The sequence below is a fragment of the Schistocerca cancellata genome, chromosome 2 (genome assembly GCF_023864275.1).
Source record: "Schistocerca cancellata isolate TAMUIC-IGC-003103 chromosome 2, iqSchCanc2.1, whole genome shotgun sequence".
Classification (NCBI taxonomy): Eukaryota; Metazoa; Arthropoda; class Insecta; order Orthoptera; family Acrididae; genus Schistocerca; species Schistocerca cancellata.
The window spans coordinates 855,818,138-855,836,793 of NC_064627.1; the positions used below are offsets into that span (position 1 = coordinate 855,818,138).

Genomic DNA, 18,656 nt, shown 5'->3' on the forward strand with positions numbered 1-18,656 from the left:
ATCTTGCCAGCGCTAAGATGTTCAGTTTAATTTATTGTAAGAAGGCGTATCTGCAGATACAGATGTACAAACTTTTGGCTGTCCTACCTCCATAACCACGGACCAAGGCAGGCAATTCGAGTCCTAACTGTTTGCCAAACTCTGTAAACTATGCGGTATTGCCCATTACCAAACCACTACTTACCACACTCAAGCTAATTGGTTTGTTGACAGGTGACATCGCACCCTAAACGCTGATGGCTGGTCTGACACACTCCTGTGAGTGCTGCTGCGTGTCTGCATGTCACATAAACATGATTTCAGTGCCTCACTAGCTGAGATTTTATACAGCAGTGATATCGTTTCTTCTGACTACAATCCTACCCCATCCTCGCTTCCCGCCTTGGTTGACAGCACCTGGCATCACATTGCCAACTTTTATGTTCTCCCCACTCCTCCCATATCCCTCCTAAAATTTTCGTCTCCAAAGGCCTAGCCACATGCGACCACATCATGTTGTGTGATGACTGTCCCCACTGCCTTCCATCCCCATTCTTGTGCCTGCATGGAGTTCCCCAATGTAGCCCCAACACCTATGTCGTTCTCCTTAACGGCAAGCCAATAAAGTCTCTGTCAACGAACTGGAACCTGCCTGGTATCTCATCGACAAGCTACCTGATACAGACTCTACCATTATGATGGCTTCTCCCCCTACTCCCGACCCTCGCATTCGGGAGGACGACGGTTCAATCCCGCGTCCGGCCATCCTTATTTAGGTTTTCTGTGATTTCCCTAAATAACTCCAGGCAAATGCCGGGATGGTTCCTCTGAAAGGGCACGACCGACTTCCTTCCCCATCCTTCCCTAATCCGATGACCTCGCTGTCTGGTCTCCTTCCCCAAAAGAACCCCCAACCAACTACTCCCGACCGTCCTCCGCATGTGACTGTGTCCTCTCCTTTCCAGACAGTACTCGACACCTGCTGTTTCTGCCTGGAGCATCTTAGCCCCAAGTTACAGACATGGAGCACCAGCTCCCATCATTTCTGGGAGTTCTCCCTCCATTCCTGATAACAACTCTGCATTTACATTTCACCGATGACGGCCACCTGGCCATCTCCAGTACTCGTCCACCCCTCTCGACAGCGAGTTCCTCATGGACCCACTCAACACGCATGTACCTAGGGGTACATCTTCACAAGTCTCCCTCCCATGCTCACCCACACAGGCCACGTCATCCACACACCTGCCCATTTCCATGACTATCACCTTTATACCCTGCACCTGACCACCCTTGCCAGTGCTTCAACCCCCCCCCCCCTCCCCTCGGTCATTGCCTCCACATTATGCTCCACATTACCAGGGGTAGCCTCTCTGTGAGAACGTTAGCAGCACTGGTCAGAGAAAACGACTTGCTGTCTCATCTCTGACGGTTGATGGTAGGAGTTCAGTTTTCTCAGTGAGTCGAGTGGGTTACGTCATGTATCCTGGATTGTATCAAGTTTGTGTGTTGTGTACTCCTTACTACTGCGTCGTCTGTCGTTCGCTATCACTATATACTAGAATTCCACAAGATCATCACTAATGGAGTCGTGGGCCGATTACAGCACTGTAATGTTGTCGTTCTCTTGGTTGTTTTTATGGTGGCGACATGAACGGTGACTGGAATACATTCCTAATTTCTGCAGATAATACTTGTTCTTGAAATTTTGTAAGTAGGCTTTCTTGGGATATTTGGCGCCTATGTTCCAGCGTCTGCCAGTTGACGTTTCTTAGCGTTTCTGTAAAGCTCTTCCATGAGTCAAACAAATACATGACCAATCGTGTTGCACTTCTTTCAGTGCATTGATGCATTCACTTTCCCCTGTTGGTACTATCTTATACGCGCCCCATGTGTTGCACGAGTGTTTTGTAAGCAGTCTCCCCAGAAGACTGACTACATTTTCCCCAGTATCCTACCAATGAACCTCCTTTAGGTCTACCTACGATTGGGCATAAGTGATTTACGTCTTTGTGATAGAGATCCTTCACAGTTTGGACTACAGAGGTGAATCTTTGTTACTGACTACAACTTTCTTGGTTTTTTATTCGAACCAATGATGAATAGATAATTCCAGGTCCACTTGTTGCCAGTAGATCCAATATGCTTCCCTTCTCGAGGGCTTGTCCCACCGACTGCTCTAAATTATTTCCTAAATTGGTGTCTCTATCGATACAATCAATGGTATGTGATGCTACAAGTACCAAAATATGCTGTCATCGCTTGAAGTTTTACAAGGGCGCTAATAATGGCACTGTGAATCTGTTAAATCTTCCGTTATCTCTATGGTTCTTCTGCCACAAATCCCAGAACTTTTTATATTCACCGCCTCTCGCAAGCAGTAGTTGCTTTCGTATTGCCAACTGTTAGACATAAACTCCATAGAAATAATCTTGAACCTACCGATTGAAATAGTAGCCATACAAAGTAGTTTTATTTATCAAGTTATCGGTAATTAGCAAGTGGTTATGATTTCCTATGGAATAACGACAAATAATGCTGAAACGATGTATTTGTTAATGTTTAATAGAGGAAAAGGGAACTTGAATTTTTTAATATCTTTTACACTTCCAGTTGATTTAGAAATGATCAACGTCACATTGAAAATAACGGCCAATATTTTCTTGCGTATATCTGGTTGTTTGGCGGACGATCCTATTCGATAGCTGTGACGTCACTTCTGGACAAAGTGGGTTTCCGGTTGAAGGTTGGTGGCAACCTGTCTTTTTCCTACTTGGCGCGGCGGAGTGAGCAAGTGTTGGACACGCCGCGCGAATCCGTGGGCATCAGCAGAAGAGAAGCCGCTTAAAATGTCGGAAACACTGCAACTGCGAGGGACTCTTCGGGGCCACAATGGATGGGTTACGCAGATAGCAACCAATCCTAAATATCCAGAAATGATTTTATCTTGCTCAAGAGGTGAGTGTGGCACGCGCTTCCATTGATAGTGTGCTATCTACTTAGTTCTGGAGGTTTTGTGATACTCCCAAGTATTTTATTTATGTTTTTAAAGTTTTTGAAGTGTAATTTGCTAGTTGATCGACTCAGTCATTGAATGCAGAGGTCTATCGCCTCTTTAGTGACGAGTAACATTAACTACACTGAACGAGGTTACGGTCGGCTATTTGTAGAAGCACTGGAGCCCAGCAGCACCACCTTAATTTATTTGCGAAATGGGAAGCGTTGAAACACACGTGGGCTTAGTGTAACCACTGGCAAATGGTTAAAACGGCCAACGTTAATTTTTGCTTCGTATGAGATTCTAATTGACGGTTACAGTTATTCCATCTTAACTTGAAAAAGTAAGTTTTTCAGTACCTCGTTGATAGTAGTGTAATAATAAATAAAACATTGAGCTGGTACGTCCGTCTGTACTGTAAATTTATTGTTGTTGTCCACATTACTTGTAACTGGGCAGTGCTTTTTCAGTAGCCAAAAGAATTGACATTTTGGCTGTTGATATTCTGAACTGTAAATCACAAATCCTTTGATTTAACAGTATGCGCAATGCAAATTTTGCCATTGGTAGGTTAGGTACTACTGTTAAACATTTTCATTACAGACAAGACCCTTATTGTTTGGAAGCTAACAAGGGATGACACAAGTTATGGTGTCCCTCAGAAGCGGCTCTATGGCCACTCGCATTTTGTGAGCGATGTGGTACTGTCTTCTGATGGTAATTATGCCCTGTCTGGATCATGGGATAAGACGTTGCGCCTCTGGGATCTTGCAGCTGGGAAGACAACACGGCGCTTTGAGGATCACACGAAGGTGCAGCTCGCCTACTGATGGCAGACCATTTCAAGCTTTTTTTTTTATAAACTTTTTTTTTGCATTAATTTAGAAGAGGTTAGCCCATTGCCAAGTAAGTATGGACATACACTGCACAACTCGTGTTGAGTATCTTCATACAGCACTTCACTTCAGTTATGGTGATTTTGGCTTTTCATTAATCTTAGTATTTGGTAAATGAATACATAATTTCACATATACTAGATTTAGATGTTCAGTTTGAATGTTTCTTTTAGTGGACTTGAACTTACTAATTGTATTAATATGTATAATTTCAAAGTAATGGTTGGATTTTGTTTTGTTTCAGGATGTACTGAGTGTTGCTTTCTCTGTGGATAACAGGCAAATTGTGTCTGGAAGCCGGGACAAGACAATAAAGCTGTGGAATACCCTTGCTGAATGCAAATACACCATACAGGTAATTGCACGGTACTTACATTTGCGCATTTTGATTCTTGACTTGCTTATTGGTTTCTTGATGTTTGATTAAAACTGATCTCTTAAGACTTCAGACATGACTGTATACGTTTTACTAATAAGCTCTAATCATAATTAGTTGGCTGCAAATGACTGTGTTAATCAGGAAAATCAGATTAGGTTTTGTGGCATACATGACCACAAGATTATAGAAAATTCAAAAGTAACAAATGAGTTCAGGTTTTGACAAGGCAGTATTATTTGTAAATGTTTTATAATTTTGTTATTGTATGTGTTGTCAAATTTTCTGATGTGGTCCTCACTAAGGGCTATTTTAAGAAAACTACTACTGTAATGGTTGAGGATAATGGAATTTGAAGTGTGGATCATGTGAGTAGCATAAAGTCGTCCATGTGAAATATGTGCAGTGATTGATAGCAGTGGGGAGAGAATATCTGCAGTATGTGGTGTGAGACAAACATAGTGGTTGCCAATTACCCTTAAAGGTTATATCCCATACCTCCTCTTAACTGTAAACCAGACTAGCAGTGCAGTAAGATCTTGATAAATAGCTTGGCAATAAGAGAAACGCAAAATTTCTTGAAAACTGGAAAATGGGTTAGAAATAAAGTATGTTGAAGTATGAAAAGATAAATTAAAGAGGCAGCTAGTAAAAGGGTGGTGTGAATTAAGGTCATATGGACAAGGATTTAAGAGAGATGGGAACAGTGTAGGACAGATGAGCAGTGTTGTAACAGTTACCCAGATCACATACATGAATGTGGCTGAACTAAGTAGTAACTTGTTTGGTGGTGTAAATATTAAAACATCAGATAATTTGGATAGCAATACTATCTTATTTTAGGTTATATTGCACAACAGCTTATTGTAATAGGACTCCACTGTTTTGATTTTAAACTTCAACACAATGGCTTAAGAATTTGATGTAGAGCATTTCATCTGGATAGTTGGCATGACTTACTGTGAATTGACAGCAATAATAGCAGTTTGTTACTATTGCATAAAATAATCTAATTACTTTTGCCTGTTGTTAAAGTACAGTACTGTTAAAAAATTGTCATTTCAGTGTGTTAACTGTAAGACGGCAGGGTTGTGCGGGGAGAGGAGGAAGCAAGCATTGGCTGGCAAGGGGAGAGGAGTGTTGGGGGGGGGGGGGGGACAAGGCACTCCTACCAGTTGCAGTGCTGGCACTACAAATTGCACGTCATGCTTACACGAAAGCAGACAAAAGGCTTGGAAGTAAAACTCGCTTTAAATGTTTTTGGAAACAAAACTGAAATAGTCATGTAAATTAAAATCTATATGTGTAAAAATGAATGTGTGTATGTTTGTCTACTATGCGCTCACAAACCATTCATCTGATTGCAATGAAACTTTAGCGAGTTCTATGAACGCCCAAAAAGAGTAATGGACAATGTTTCAACAGTTAGGTCACTGTAGTGTGCATAGCGCAATTGATTAGGTAAAGGCTTGTCATGCAGCGGAACTGGGTTGGATTCCCATTGCTTGCGATTTTTTTCATTCCCCGCAACGTTAAACTATTAATTATAAAATTTAAATATACTTAAACAGGTTATATAGTATAACGTAACTGTCAATATCTATATATAGAAATGAATGTATGTCTGCCATCTGTGCGTTCCCAAACAATTCACCCGATTGCGGTGAAATTTTGGTGTTTTGTTCTCCGTACGCCCACGAAGGTTCCTAGCTGGAAAAAAAGTACGACACATTCTTGAAAAAGATATAACATCATTAACAATGTGATGCCACCACAGGAAAATACCCAGATTTATGCATCCACTATTTGAGAATGAGAGCATGTGTTTCGAAATAATACAGTAACCAGTTGTTTCCATACAAAGCAATATGGTAGCAAGGAAAAATGAAATATAAGGTAATTCGGACGAAATAGGGGGCTCCTTCAAAGTGATCACGAACAAAATATCTGAAATGGAAACTCACCTTTTCTTGCCAGGCGTTTGTGGTGATATGCCAGGATGATTCTTGGAAAACTGTTTGAATCTTCCAATGCTACACATGCTTTGTACTGTGTATGTAGCAGTTCTCACTGGAGTTTTGTAAATGGGGTGAAGCAATTTTTTCTGCTCCCTTTCCCTTTCGCAGCATTCAATCACACGCAATATAATTTTGCGAGCATCGCTACGTAATACTGGTTTCCTTCTAACCGTAGGCCTACCGGTAGAGGTTGTTGGTGACTCCCGAGATAGGCCAGCAACTGCCTCTTCACTCCTTTTGATAATGGTTAGCACAACTGCACAATAAAAACACTCAGAACAGTACAGTGCAAAACAATGAAGCAGACTACAATGGCTACCTTGTAAAGTCAGCTACATAATGTTGGCAGCAGTCAAAACTGCGTGCCTACCGAAGCCTCTAGATGTTTACCGACTTCTACTGATTCAGGACTAAGGAGAGGTCTGCCATCTAAAAGTTTACACACTGTACTAGGCCACATATGAACAAATCTTGGCTTTTCATAGCTGTCATGATTTTGTTGCTGGTTTTGTAGGTACTTGGCAAAACCATGTCCAATGTGGCTGGCAATGTTGTCACTGCAGTCGGGACCACAAAGCTGCTTTATTAATTAGAATGTTTGCTTGTGTCTAGTTTGAAAGTTTGAGCCAGGACACACAGTTGGATGTTCCTGTTCCAGAGCTCATTTTAACTCGACAAATTTTTAAACAAAACTCGTTCAAAAGTCATTTTGGAGAGGTCTTTAATGTGATCAATCATTACAACAACATATTTTGAGAATACACAAGTATAAATACAAAATCCAGCAAATATGCTTCAAAGCATTGAAATGGAGATGGCATTAATTTGATTTGCTGCTATCACCCAATCACAATGAGCTTAAGACATTCATCATTAGCTAACCACAGCACAGAAACTGAGCACACTAAATTTTCTTTGCAGGAACACCATGGAACACCTATAAAATTTGTTCTTATAGGGCTCATTGTGCAAAAGTCTTGTGGTAACGTGATAGTATATATACCAGTTACAGTCCTCTCTATATGATTTTTATTGTGTAAATTGCTGAGCTCTTTTCAGCATATTGCCATCATACGGTGTTCTGTAAATGCTGTAATGGCTGATAATCTGGATATTATAAACTGTGTAATTGGAAGGGTGTTATACATTTGATTGGTGTTTTACTGAATGTATAGTATCAGTATTACCTGTAAGGTAAAAAATCAATCTAATGTATAACTGGTATTCTCTGTTAGGTAGAAACATCAATTGAATCTAACATGTTTTGAGTCTCTGCCAGGAAGTTTCATATCAGCGCACACTCCGCTGCAGAGTGAAAATCTCATTCTGGAAACATCCCCTAGGCTGTGGCTAAGCCATGTCTCCGCAGTATCCTTTCTTTCAGGAGTGCTAGTTTTGCAAGGTTCGCAGGAGAGCTTCTGTAAGTTTGGAAGGTAGGAGACTAGATACTGGCAGAAGTAAAGCTGTGAGGACCAGGCGTGAGTCGTGCTTCGGTAGCTCAGATGGTAGAGCACGTGCCCACGAAAGGCAAAGGTCCCGAGTTAGTCTCGGTCGGGCGCACAGTTTTAATCTGCCAGGAAGTTTCATCTGTTGAACTATATTTTTAAAATGAACTAAGACTAGTCAAGTAAAAACTAACCTTTGAAAGAACCCAGATTTTGCAATATGTTCGCTCGATTAAATATCGATACTGGTAGAACAACGTTGCATTTGATTTCTGCAGAGTAAGTGTGAGGGTATGCTACAAACTAACAACACAAGCTTTGAAATTGAGACTTTTGTGAAACAGGAAATTTGCAATTTAGATTGCAACAAATATTTGGCTTAGTCAGTTGCAGCTGTGGGTACAGTTTGCCTGTTCACACCCTCCTACATTGCAGCATATTCCAGAAAATAGCCAAATATTCATGAAAACAAGAGTGCCTTTTATGTGGTAGTTACGATGTCCCAGCCAAACCACACTCCTAGAAATAGTAGCCTGTTTGGAAAAGTCATATTTGTGACAGCAAAGAATGTCAGTGCTTCAGTCATAGCAATTTAAGCTGTGCTGTTCCGTCCCAACCTCATCACATACCCAGAAGGGAAAAAAAGCAGCCAATATGTTTTCATACATATGCTAAACACCTTGCTGTTGTGCACCCAAAACATAGATCACATCTGCTGTGATTGGCTGACACCAACAAACTGAGCAGGCACCACCTGAATTTTGGAAGCTAACGTGCCGTATTTAATGGATTTCGTTTTTATAGTTGCATATTCCGAGGCTGTACAGTTTCAGTGATACAATACATTAAAGGTAACACCAAAATGCTTTGTTTTTATTATGGTTTGTTGTGCTATAGTGGCAGGAAGTCTATGAATAATCTATAAAAAATTTACCATTTGGGAAGACTGCAGTGTAGGAACAATCGTTGCAAGACTAAGTAAATTTGTAGCTCAATCCACGGACTTCATACAAGTGATGACATACCCAGATGAGTAGAGATACTGTCTCAGTGTTCTCGAAGCCAAAAGGATTCTGATGTATGAAGATCGGTGGTATGAAGAAACTGCTGTGGCATATTTACATACTATTGCTCAAGTGGCTTTATGTATTTTCCAGTTAAGGTATGTAACTTGTGATGTGATGTTCTGTGGTAATGAAAGTTACCATTTTGTTTTTTCGAAACCTGTTAGTGATAGAAGGTTTTGTAGGCTAGCTGTTATGTTGTACTATAGATCTGGTATTGTTACTTTCAATTTTGATCACGAAAGCTGGGATTACTTCTACAGAAATTTCAACCATTTGACAGCTATATGATGGCAGTGTATTGAATGCCTCTATTTTGTAAATTGCCTACTGATCACTTTACATCCTGAATGGAGAAAGTCATTAGGTCCCACATTAGTACTATTGAAATACATTGATTTTTGTTAGGTGATTAGTAGGTACGCTGCAAGACCAGTGGCTACATGTTCAACTGCGAATTTACAAGAATGCGTGATCAAGCACTTCATGCCAGCATGCTTGACAATCTTTAAGCTAATTTTATGCAGGCAGTATGGTTGTTCAAGCTATTTGATGCTCAATTGATTTTGTTGTATGGGGTTGTTAAAGTGTACCAAAATACGTGTGTGTGTGTGTGTGTGTGTGTGTGTGTGTGTGTGTGTGTGTGTGTGTGTACTACAATGTGCAGGCTCATTAAAGCAAATGTCAGTTGAAAGGCTCTCTTTGTAGCAATCTTAATGTAGTGACATGAAGCAAATAGAATTAAAGTTGCTTTACAAGCATATTTGCTTATACAAACACATGCATTGTTTCAGCAGTATTATAGTGAAAACCCGTCATGGGGAGGCAGAGAGAAGCTTTGCATTCGTAATACTTGTAACAAAATTCAAAGCTGTTGACCGTGTCATAAAGAAACATATTGTTACTGAAATGATAAATTCAAAAACTCCTCCAGTCAATTAGAAGAGGGGTAAAAATCAAATGAAGAGATTACACAAGCACATACTTACATATTCTTGCATACTTGTATATACTCTTCGCCCCTCCTCGTTTTTAGTAGTTGCAAGGGCAACAGTCTGGATGATTGACTGATCTGGCCTTGTAACACTAACAAAAACGGTCTTGCTGTGCTAGTACTGCGAACGGCTGAAAGCAAGGGGCAGCTACAGCTGTAATTTTTCCTGAGGGCATGCAGCTTTACTGTATGGTTTAATGATGATGGCATCCTCTTGGGTAAAATATTCCGCAGGTAAAATAGTCCCCCATTTGGATATCCGGGCGAGGACTACTCAGGAGGACGTCGTTATCAGGAGAAAGAAAACTGGTGTTCTACGGATCTGAGCATGGAATGTCAGATCCCTTAATTGAGCAGGTAGGTTAGAAAATTTAAAAAGGGAAATGGATAGGTTAAAGTTGGATGCAGTAGGAATTAGTGAAGTTCGCTGGCAGGAGGAACAAGACATTTGGTCAGGCGAATACAGGGTTATAAATACAAAATCAAAAAGGGGTAATGCAGGACTTAGTTTAATAATGAATAAAAAAAATAGGAGTGTGGGTAAATTGCTACAAACAACATAGTGAACGCATTATTGTGGCCAAAATAAACACGAAGCCCTCGCCTACTACAATAGTACAAGTTTATATGCCAACTAGCTCTGCAGATGATGAAGAAATTGAAGAAATGTATGATGAAATAAAAGAAATTATTCAGATAGTGAAGGGAGATGAAAGTCTAATAGTCATGGGTGACGGGAATTCGGTTGTAGGAAAAAGGAGAGAAGGAAACGTAGTAGGTGGATATGGATTGGGGCTAAGAAATGAAAGAGGAAGCTGCCTGGTAGAATTTTGCACAGAGCATAACTTAATCATAGCTAACACTTGGTTCAAGAATCATAAAAGAAGGTTGTATACATGGAAGAAGCCTGGAGATACTGACAGATTTCAGATAGATTATATAATGGTAAGACAGATTTAGGAACCAGGTTTTAAATTGTAAGACATTTCCAGGGGCAGATGTGGACTCTGACCACAATCTGTTGGTTATGAACTGTAGATTAAAACTGAAGGAACTGCAAAGAGGTGGGAATTTAAGGAGATGGGACCTGGATAAACTGACTAAACCAGTGGTTGTACAGAGTTTCAGGGAGAGCATAAGGGAACAATTGACAAGAATGGGGGAAAGAAATACAGTAGAAGAAGAATGGGTAGCTTTGAGGGATGAAGTGGTGAAGGCAGCAGAGGATCAAGCAGGTAAAAAGATGAGGGGTAGTAGAAATCCTTCGGTAACGGAAGTATTATTGAACTTAATTGATGAAAGGAGAAAATATAAAAATGCAGTACATGAAGCAGGCAAAAAGGAATACAAACGTCTCAAAAATGAGATCGGCAGGAAGTGCAAAATGCCTAAACAGAGATGGCTAGAGTGCAAATGTAAGCATGTGGAGGCTTATCTCACTAGGAGTAAGATAGATACTGTCTACAGGAAAATTAGAGAGACCTTTGGAGAAAGGAGAACCACTTGTATGAATATCAAGAGCTCAGATAGAAACCCAGTTCTAAGCAAAGAAGGGAAAGCAGAGAGGTGGAAGGGGTATATAGAGGATCTATAAAAGGACAATGTATATGAGGACAATATTATGGAAGAGGATGTAGATGAAGATGAAATGGGAGATATGATACTGCGTGAAAAGTTTGACAGAGCACTGAAAGACCTGAGTCGAAACAAGGCCCCCGGAGTAGACAACATTCCATTAGAACTACTGACAGCCTTGGGAGAGCCAGTCCTGACAAAACTCTACCATCTGGTGAGCAAGATGTATGAGACAGGCGAAATACCCTCAGACTTCAAGAAGAATATAATAATTCCAATCCCAAAGAAAGCAGGTGTTGACAGTTGTGAAAATTACCGAACAATCAGTTTAATAAGTCAGGGATGCAAAAATACTTACGCGAATTCTTTAAGGACGAATGGGAAAACTGGTAGAAGCAAACCTTGGGGAAGATCAGTTTGGATTCCGTAGAAATATTAGAACACGTGAGGCAATACTGACCCTACGACTTACCTTAGGAGCTAGATTAAGGAAAGGCAAACCTACGTTTCTAGCATTTGTAGACTTAGAGAAAGCTTTTGACAATGTTGACTGGAATACTCTTTCAAATTCTGAAGGTGGCAGGGGTAAAATACAGGGAGCGAAAGGCTATTTACAATTTGTACAGAAACCAGATGGCAGTTATGAGTTGAGGGACATGAAAGGGAAGCAGTGGTTGGGAAGGGAGTGAGACAGGGTTGTAGCCTCTCCCCGATGCTATTCAATCTGTATATTGAGCAAGCAGTAAAGGAAACGAAAGAAAAGTTCAGAGTAGGTTTTAAAATCCATGGAGAAGAAATAAAAACTTTGAGGTTCGCTGATGACATTGTAATTCTGTCAGACAGCAAAGGACTTGGAAGTGAAGTTGAACGGAATGGACAGTGTCTTGAAAGGAGGGTATAAGATGAACGTCAACAAAAGCAAAACGAGGATAATGGAATGTAGTCGAATTAAGTCGGGTGATGCTGCGGGAATTAGATTAGGAAATGAGACACTTAAAGTAGTAAAGGAGTTTTGCTATTTGGGGAGCAAAAATAACTGATGATGGTCGAAGTAGAGAGGATATAAAATGTAGACTGGCAATGGCAAGGAAAGTGTTTCTGAAGAAGGGAAATTTAACATTGAATATAGATTTGTCAGGAAGTCATTTCTGAAAGTATTGGAATTTAATTGTGATTAAAGATTTTCTTACAGAGAGAACTCAACACATTGCTCTCAAAAGTACAGAATAAATGGGTATAAATGTAATTTCGGACATATTATAGGACTAGTACATATTTACAATATGTGAAAAGGATCCAGTAGAAAATCTCAGAAGCTCCATAAGGCTATTTGCAGATGATGTGCTTGTGTGGAAGAAGATAGTAATGCTAGAAGGGGAGCAGATTTCCAGAAGAACTGGACAGGTTTGATGAATTGTGCAGGGCATGGCAGTGTACACACTGATTGTAAATGCTAGGCTGAGATTCATAAGTAGTTGTAAAAGAAAATGTAAGTCGACCATGAAAGAAGTTGCTTAAAAAACACTTTGGACTGGTTCTTCAGTATTGCTCATAACTCTTTGACCCTTATGAGGTAGGACTAACAGAAATCCAATGAAGAGAAATAAGTTCAGCCACAGGGTCATTTAGTCAGTGCGAGAGTGTTAAGAGATGCTCAACATACTCCAGTGGCAGACATGAGAGGCATTGTTTGTCATAAAGTGGTCTATTATTGAAATTCTGTGTGTGTGTGTGTGTGTGTGTGTGTGTGTGTGTGTGTGTGTGTGTGTGTGTGTGTGTGTGTTTTCTGTGAAGGGTTGACAACATTTTACTTCCTCCCACATGTTGTGGAATGGCCAGTAGGGAAAATTTTAAAGTGATGATTATTTGGGGGGGGGGGGGATAAGAGACCCAGTGTTAGAATGGAAGTGAGTAGGTTCAAAACTAAGTACATGCTAATTGTTTTTCCCTGTCTTTGTGTGTTTAATACATTCAGGGTGTTTCTTATTCATATAAAAGAAGTTAGGTTCTTCCATATTCAGTGTTACTTATGCACGTGCTCTTCGTAAGGAGTTCCTTCCATTCTGTATCACCACTCTTTTTAAAAATGAGATGAAATTTCTTAGTGAAACAACCAAAAATGACATGTCTATTACTTCTTAACACAAATGAGTTTTTTCTGAATAATGTTGCCATTTCCAAGGGTGTGGTTATGCAGGAATCTAAAGAGTACAGTTTCAACTGCTGTGGATAATACTAGGGGCTATCTTACTTCTCACCAATACTTCACTGTTTATTTGGAATGTCAAGATTTTAGAGGTTGTGGGTAAGTAGGAACTTAAAAACTCTGCTCAAATTTCTGAAAGTTAATGAGTTGCAGTCATTTATACTCCTGCTTGTAGCATATTTAGCTGTGGTTGAATCCTTACCGCTTTTGTAAATTTGTCACTAAAGATAATGATTGCACCACATGAACAAGATGTCACATGACTGCTTTCAGATTTCAGCTGAATGTCAAATGTACTTCCAGTTTTTAGTAACTCACCCTAATGCAGAGGTTTACAGAAATCATTCTTTCCACCTGTCATTTGTGAACAGAACAGGGGGATCAAATTATGGTACCTGAAGTACACTCCACCATACGCTGTCGGGAGGATTGCAGAGAATTAATGTAGATGAACAGGTTATGCTACATTAAAGGTTTAGGTCTCCTTGTAGTTCATGCATTGACTTCAGTTAGGAACGGGCCATGGAATTAATGTTATGTACAAAACTACCATATGCAGACCACCTTTTTACAAATACTCGTGTTGTCGGTGTCTGCATATTGAGACTATCTAGATTTGTTCAAAGTGATACATTAATTGATTGCCCATGGTAAAGTAATTCATAAAATGGATCTCCATGCTTGTGCCTTTGTAAAAGGAGCCCTCTTCAGCAAGGAATTCTTATGTACAACTTGCTGACATAAACATTCTTTTCTTTGTTTATAGTGAGGCTTTTAAAGGGTGTTGTTTGATAATGAGTTTAAAATCTATGCTATAACATGTCATCTAATCTCGTTGAAAGAGATAGAGAATGAAAAAAGAAAAAACAATCCATCAGAAAATTTTTCTGAACACTATCCCAGTCTGTTTGTGTGTTTTTTTAGGTGGTTTTATGATTATATATGTGCAGGCATTGCATTAGTGTCTTAAATTTTCAAAATAGCTAAATTTGCAACTGTAAATAGAGGTGGATTGAAGGTAAATTTCAGTTCTTGACTTCACTACATGAAGTTCTACTGAAAAGGCGATTTTGATGGAGCTTTTGTGTCAGTCCATCTAATCAGAACAAGTTTTCTTATCACAAAAATTGTAATTTACCAGTTGTGGCACTTGAGGTTCAGAGTTATGATATCCAACATTGGGTTAAGGAAGATTTGTGTTGACAGTTAGTATCACAGATGGCCAGATAATGATACAGGTGCATTTGAACAGTGTGAAAGATGAGTGGATTGAAGCTGCATATGTACACTAGTTGGATTGTAATCTGTGATCATTGTCTGAACAAAAGGTTGAATGTGACAAATCTGTCTTCTGCTAGTGTTGTCTGGCAGTGATATTTTCTTGTGTGCTTCTTGGTAAAGCGGGAAAAAATAGAGGTATCGTTTTTAAGTGCTTAACATCTGCAATAATTACTCATGAAGAAAAAGTACTCAGCTTCCAGATTTGATGGAAGATGACAAAAATATTTTGGTGTTACAGACTCTTAAGAAGTTTTACCTATTTTTCCTTAATGTAAATGTACAAAACAGGTGTTTCACTAAATCGTGAAGTAATGATTCAATGAAACAGTTGGTATGCTTATTTGTAATGTTTATATAAATTATGAAGCAGTTCCCCATGATACAGAAGTGCTGTCTATAATTCCTTCTCAGAAAAGAAAGATAACACATTGAGGATTATACTTGTCGCAGTAGCAACAACATTTTTCATATTGGTTAACCAGAGTGTATATAATTTGTTTTGCTGTATAATTATTTTTCTGGCTAACACTACTGTTTTTGTTTTACAGGAGGACTGCCATAGTGACTGGGTGTCGTGTGTAAGATTTTCGCCCAATCATTCAAATCCCATCATTGTGTCAGCGGGATGGGATCGCATGGTTAAGGTGAGCTGATGATTGCTGTACCTAAACTGTAGTTCAAAATTTGTGGCATTGCTTAGATACTGAAGCCATTGATTACCGAAGATAAACAGTTTCTCATCTGAGTTGTAAGTGTAGGGACCTTGGATATTACCTTCGCTAATTACAAATTGAATCCAAACAGATGAAATAATTTTGGGTACAAGTGTCAACTCAATCCTTTCTTTAAATCAGCTTCCTGTTTTCTGGTAAAGTGTCAGTGACAGAAGTTATTTCTTAGGTTCTGGGTCACCTATTACTTCTCATGGAATTTGAAGCAGTGTGGTTGCTACTGCAGAAATGAGCACTGGAGTTTGACGGTTGGGTTTTTAGAGGTGTATGTTCTTCATGCTTGCAAAATTTATAAACCACTAAAATTTGTTCCATATATCATTAGAGCTTTAAACTTTTATTCTCTTTCACCATTCACTGTGTTGTCATAAATGGCAAACATGAAATATTGTACAGTAATGTCAAGAAAGTCATCCATTCAGCCTTCCAGGGCATATAGCACTACCATGATGGGCTTTTTTTAGCCTTGATTGCTGAAAGGGTAATAAATATATATTGTCAATTATAAAGATGAGCCACAGGCTTCATCTAAATGATGAATTTCCACGTGGGTAGAGTTGTACTCTGTGTTCCCATAGCCAAAAGGATTCTGATGTTTGAAGAACTGTGGTCTCAAGTAGCTACTGTTTCGATCACTTGGTTATTTAATGCTTTGGGGATAGGCCACTTTTTACAGGTCAGACCTAGAAAACCAACCATTTATGCAATTATTTAAAGTATTTGTGGCATATGTGCAGTTGATATGTTATAGGAGTAATACTGCCTAAAAATGCGAAGGCTTCAAGATTTATTTTTTGCATTTACTTTAGTTCTTTGATAGATCACAAATCTTAAAATAACAAAGTATAATAATCGTACCTACAAAAAAGGTGAGAGGTGGTTATTGAGCAAGGTCTTGCTCTCGAGCTTCCAAAATTTATTGCTCATGAAAAAAAACCTTAACTTACTTGCAGCAGATTTACAGCAAACTGCAAAACCTAACAGGTACTGGCATGAAATACAAAACTTGATCACATATTGGCTCAGCCATTCATGAGAACTGCTGTTAAATTTGCTAATGTTTATTTTAAAATAATTTTAGGAATTGACAACAGAAGGCAGCACCTGTCCAGGGACAAGTAGTGAGACACCTGTACATTATTCTCGTACACAGAATTCAGAAGTTTTTCTTGTTGTGAGAGCTGAAATTTTTATGTTGTTTGAACATGCTGATCATCTTATTTACAGGTGTGGAATCTAACAAATTGTCGTCTGAAGATCAACCACAATGGACATACGGGATACCTAAACACAGTTACTGTTTCTCCTGATGGCTCACTTTGTGCTTCTGGAGGAAAGGTAATGTAACATTATAGAGACATTGTTTTTGAGTCAGTTTTGATTCTTGTTACTTAGTAAGTGGTTTGGTGATTCAAGGACTGTTATTAAATTTAATTGTAATGAGATAGTTTTATTTAGTAATGTTATGCTAATGTTGTGAAATGATGCATACATAAATGAATCATGACATTCGCTGAGTGTTTGCGGATATGGGACTGATCTTAGTAGTACTCACAAGAGTTAAATTATTCCCGTACGAGCAGTTGCTTTATTCTGGCATTTCTTTGCAGGATTGCAAGGCTATGCTGTGGGATTTGAATGACGGAAAGCATCTGCACACTTTGGATCACAATGATATAATAACAGCACTGTGCTTCTCGCCAAATAGATATTGGCTGTGTGCTGCTTTTGGACCATCAATTAAGATTTGGGTAAGTAACTTTTTCTGGGTGGATCCATTTAGTCATATGTCCTGCACATGATGAAATAAGGGGCAGATGACCTCGCAGTTTGGTCTCTTCCCCCTTTTAAACCAACCTACCATGATGAAATATCCTGACGAGTAGAGCTGTGATCTCTGTGTTCTCTTTGCCAAAAGGATTCTGATCCAAGAACTGTGGTCTAAAGTAGTTACAAATGGTAGGGCAGACATGTTTATAATGGAATAGTGTATTAGGTGTACTTGAAAAACCTTGTTCAATAATACATAATAAGATTGCATTAATGTTTTGTAATAGCTTAGGGGCATTACTTTGTTGCAATAGTGACATAACCATTAACTGTTATAGGACTTGGAGAGCAAGGACATGGTTGAAGAACTCAGGCCAGAAGTAGTCTCTGTGACTGCAAAAGCAGAACCCCCACAGTGCCTGTCATTGGCATGGTCTACAGATGGGCAGACACTGTTTGCTGGCTATTCAGACAACCTGATTCGTGTGTGGCAGGTGTCTGTGTCTGCACGATAAGACTTCACCCTGAGCAGGGTGCTTTTATTTTGGGAAAATAAAACTTTTAACTTTTTAATTGTGTTTATTTTCATAGATTTTACTTCATTGGTGACATGTTCTGTGAAAGAGTAGTGAGTTTTTATGTGTATATTTAAAAATTAGAACGTAAGATTGTCACTTGAAATATTTTAGAAATATGCAGTTGAACGTGAGTGGTCAAGGGTACAATAAGACTGAGTGAAGAGAAAAGTGTATTTCAAACCAGTGCAGCCTTTGTGTGTGCTCAAATAAATTTTGTCATATCACAAAACTATAATGCAGTAGATACTGGGCTCAGTGATTGTCAAAGAGGATTGGGATAATCTATTTTGTGGTATATTCTTAAAATTGATGAAGGTTCTTAAAATTCTTTTAGTAGGATTTGTGTGTGTGCCCAAACCCTCCCACACTGCCTCCCAATACAAGGTATGCAGTTGTAAATATGAATTATTGTTGATGTTACTTTAAGGATAGTCAATGTATCTATACACTTCTCTTCGGTCTTCATATTCGTCACACTCAACTTTCTTCACATTATGTAAATTTGTAGCAGTAAAATAAGGAATGAACATTAAGTGAAAAATTCTTTCTGAATTCTTAACCCTTTCTTGGCAATGTTCCTCTCAAGCAATGTCAAAACTGCAGTTTCCTGTGATACTGAAATTTTGCCTGGGTGGGCAATGGTTGTTACAAGCCGTGCTTAAATTCTCTGATCGAACAATATTCTGTTCTCTCTGCCACAGTTTCTGAATAGTGTGCACGTTTGGCAGTTGGTGGTGCTAGTTTA

At 39.2% G+C, this 18,656-nt stretch overlaps 1 protein-coding gene across 1 annotated transcript; it reads left to right on the forward strand.

Annotated features, from left to right (window-relative positions):
* The first annotated feature begins 2,729 nt into the window (after positions 1–2,729).
* Positions 2,730–17,906, forward strand: LOC126162785 (guanine nucleotide-binding protein subunit beta-like protein). The gene is made up of 7 exons (XM_049919502.1): positions 2,730–2,937; positions 3,581–3,789; positions 4,118–4,228; positions 15,381–15,476; positions 16,791–16,901; positions 17,174–17,314; positions 17,672–17,906. Exons 1-7 carry the CDS (start codon positions 2,829–2,831, stop codon positions 17,846–17,848), a joined length of 954 nt encoding a protein of 317 aa, XP_049775459.1. The 5' UTR covers positions 2,730–2,828; the 3' UTR covers positions 17,849–17,906.
* The last annotated feature ends 750 nt before the right edge of the window (positions 17,907–18,656 follow it).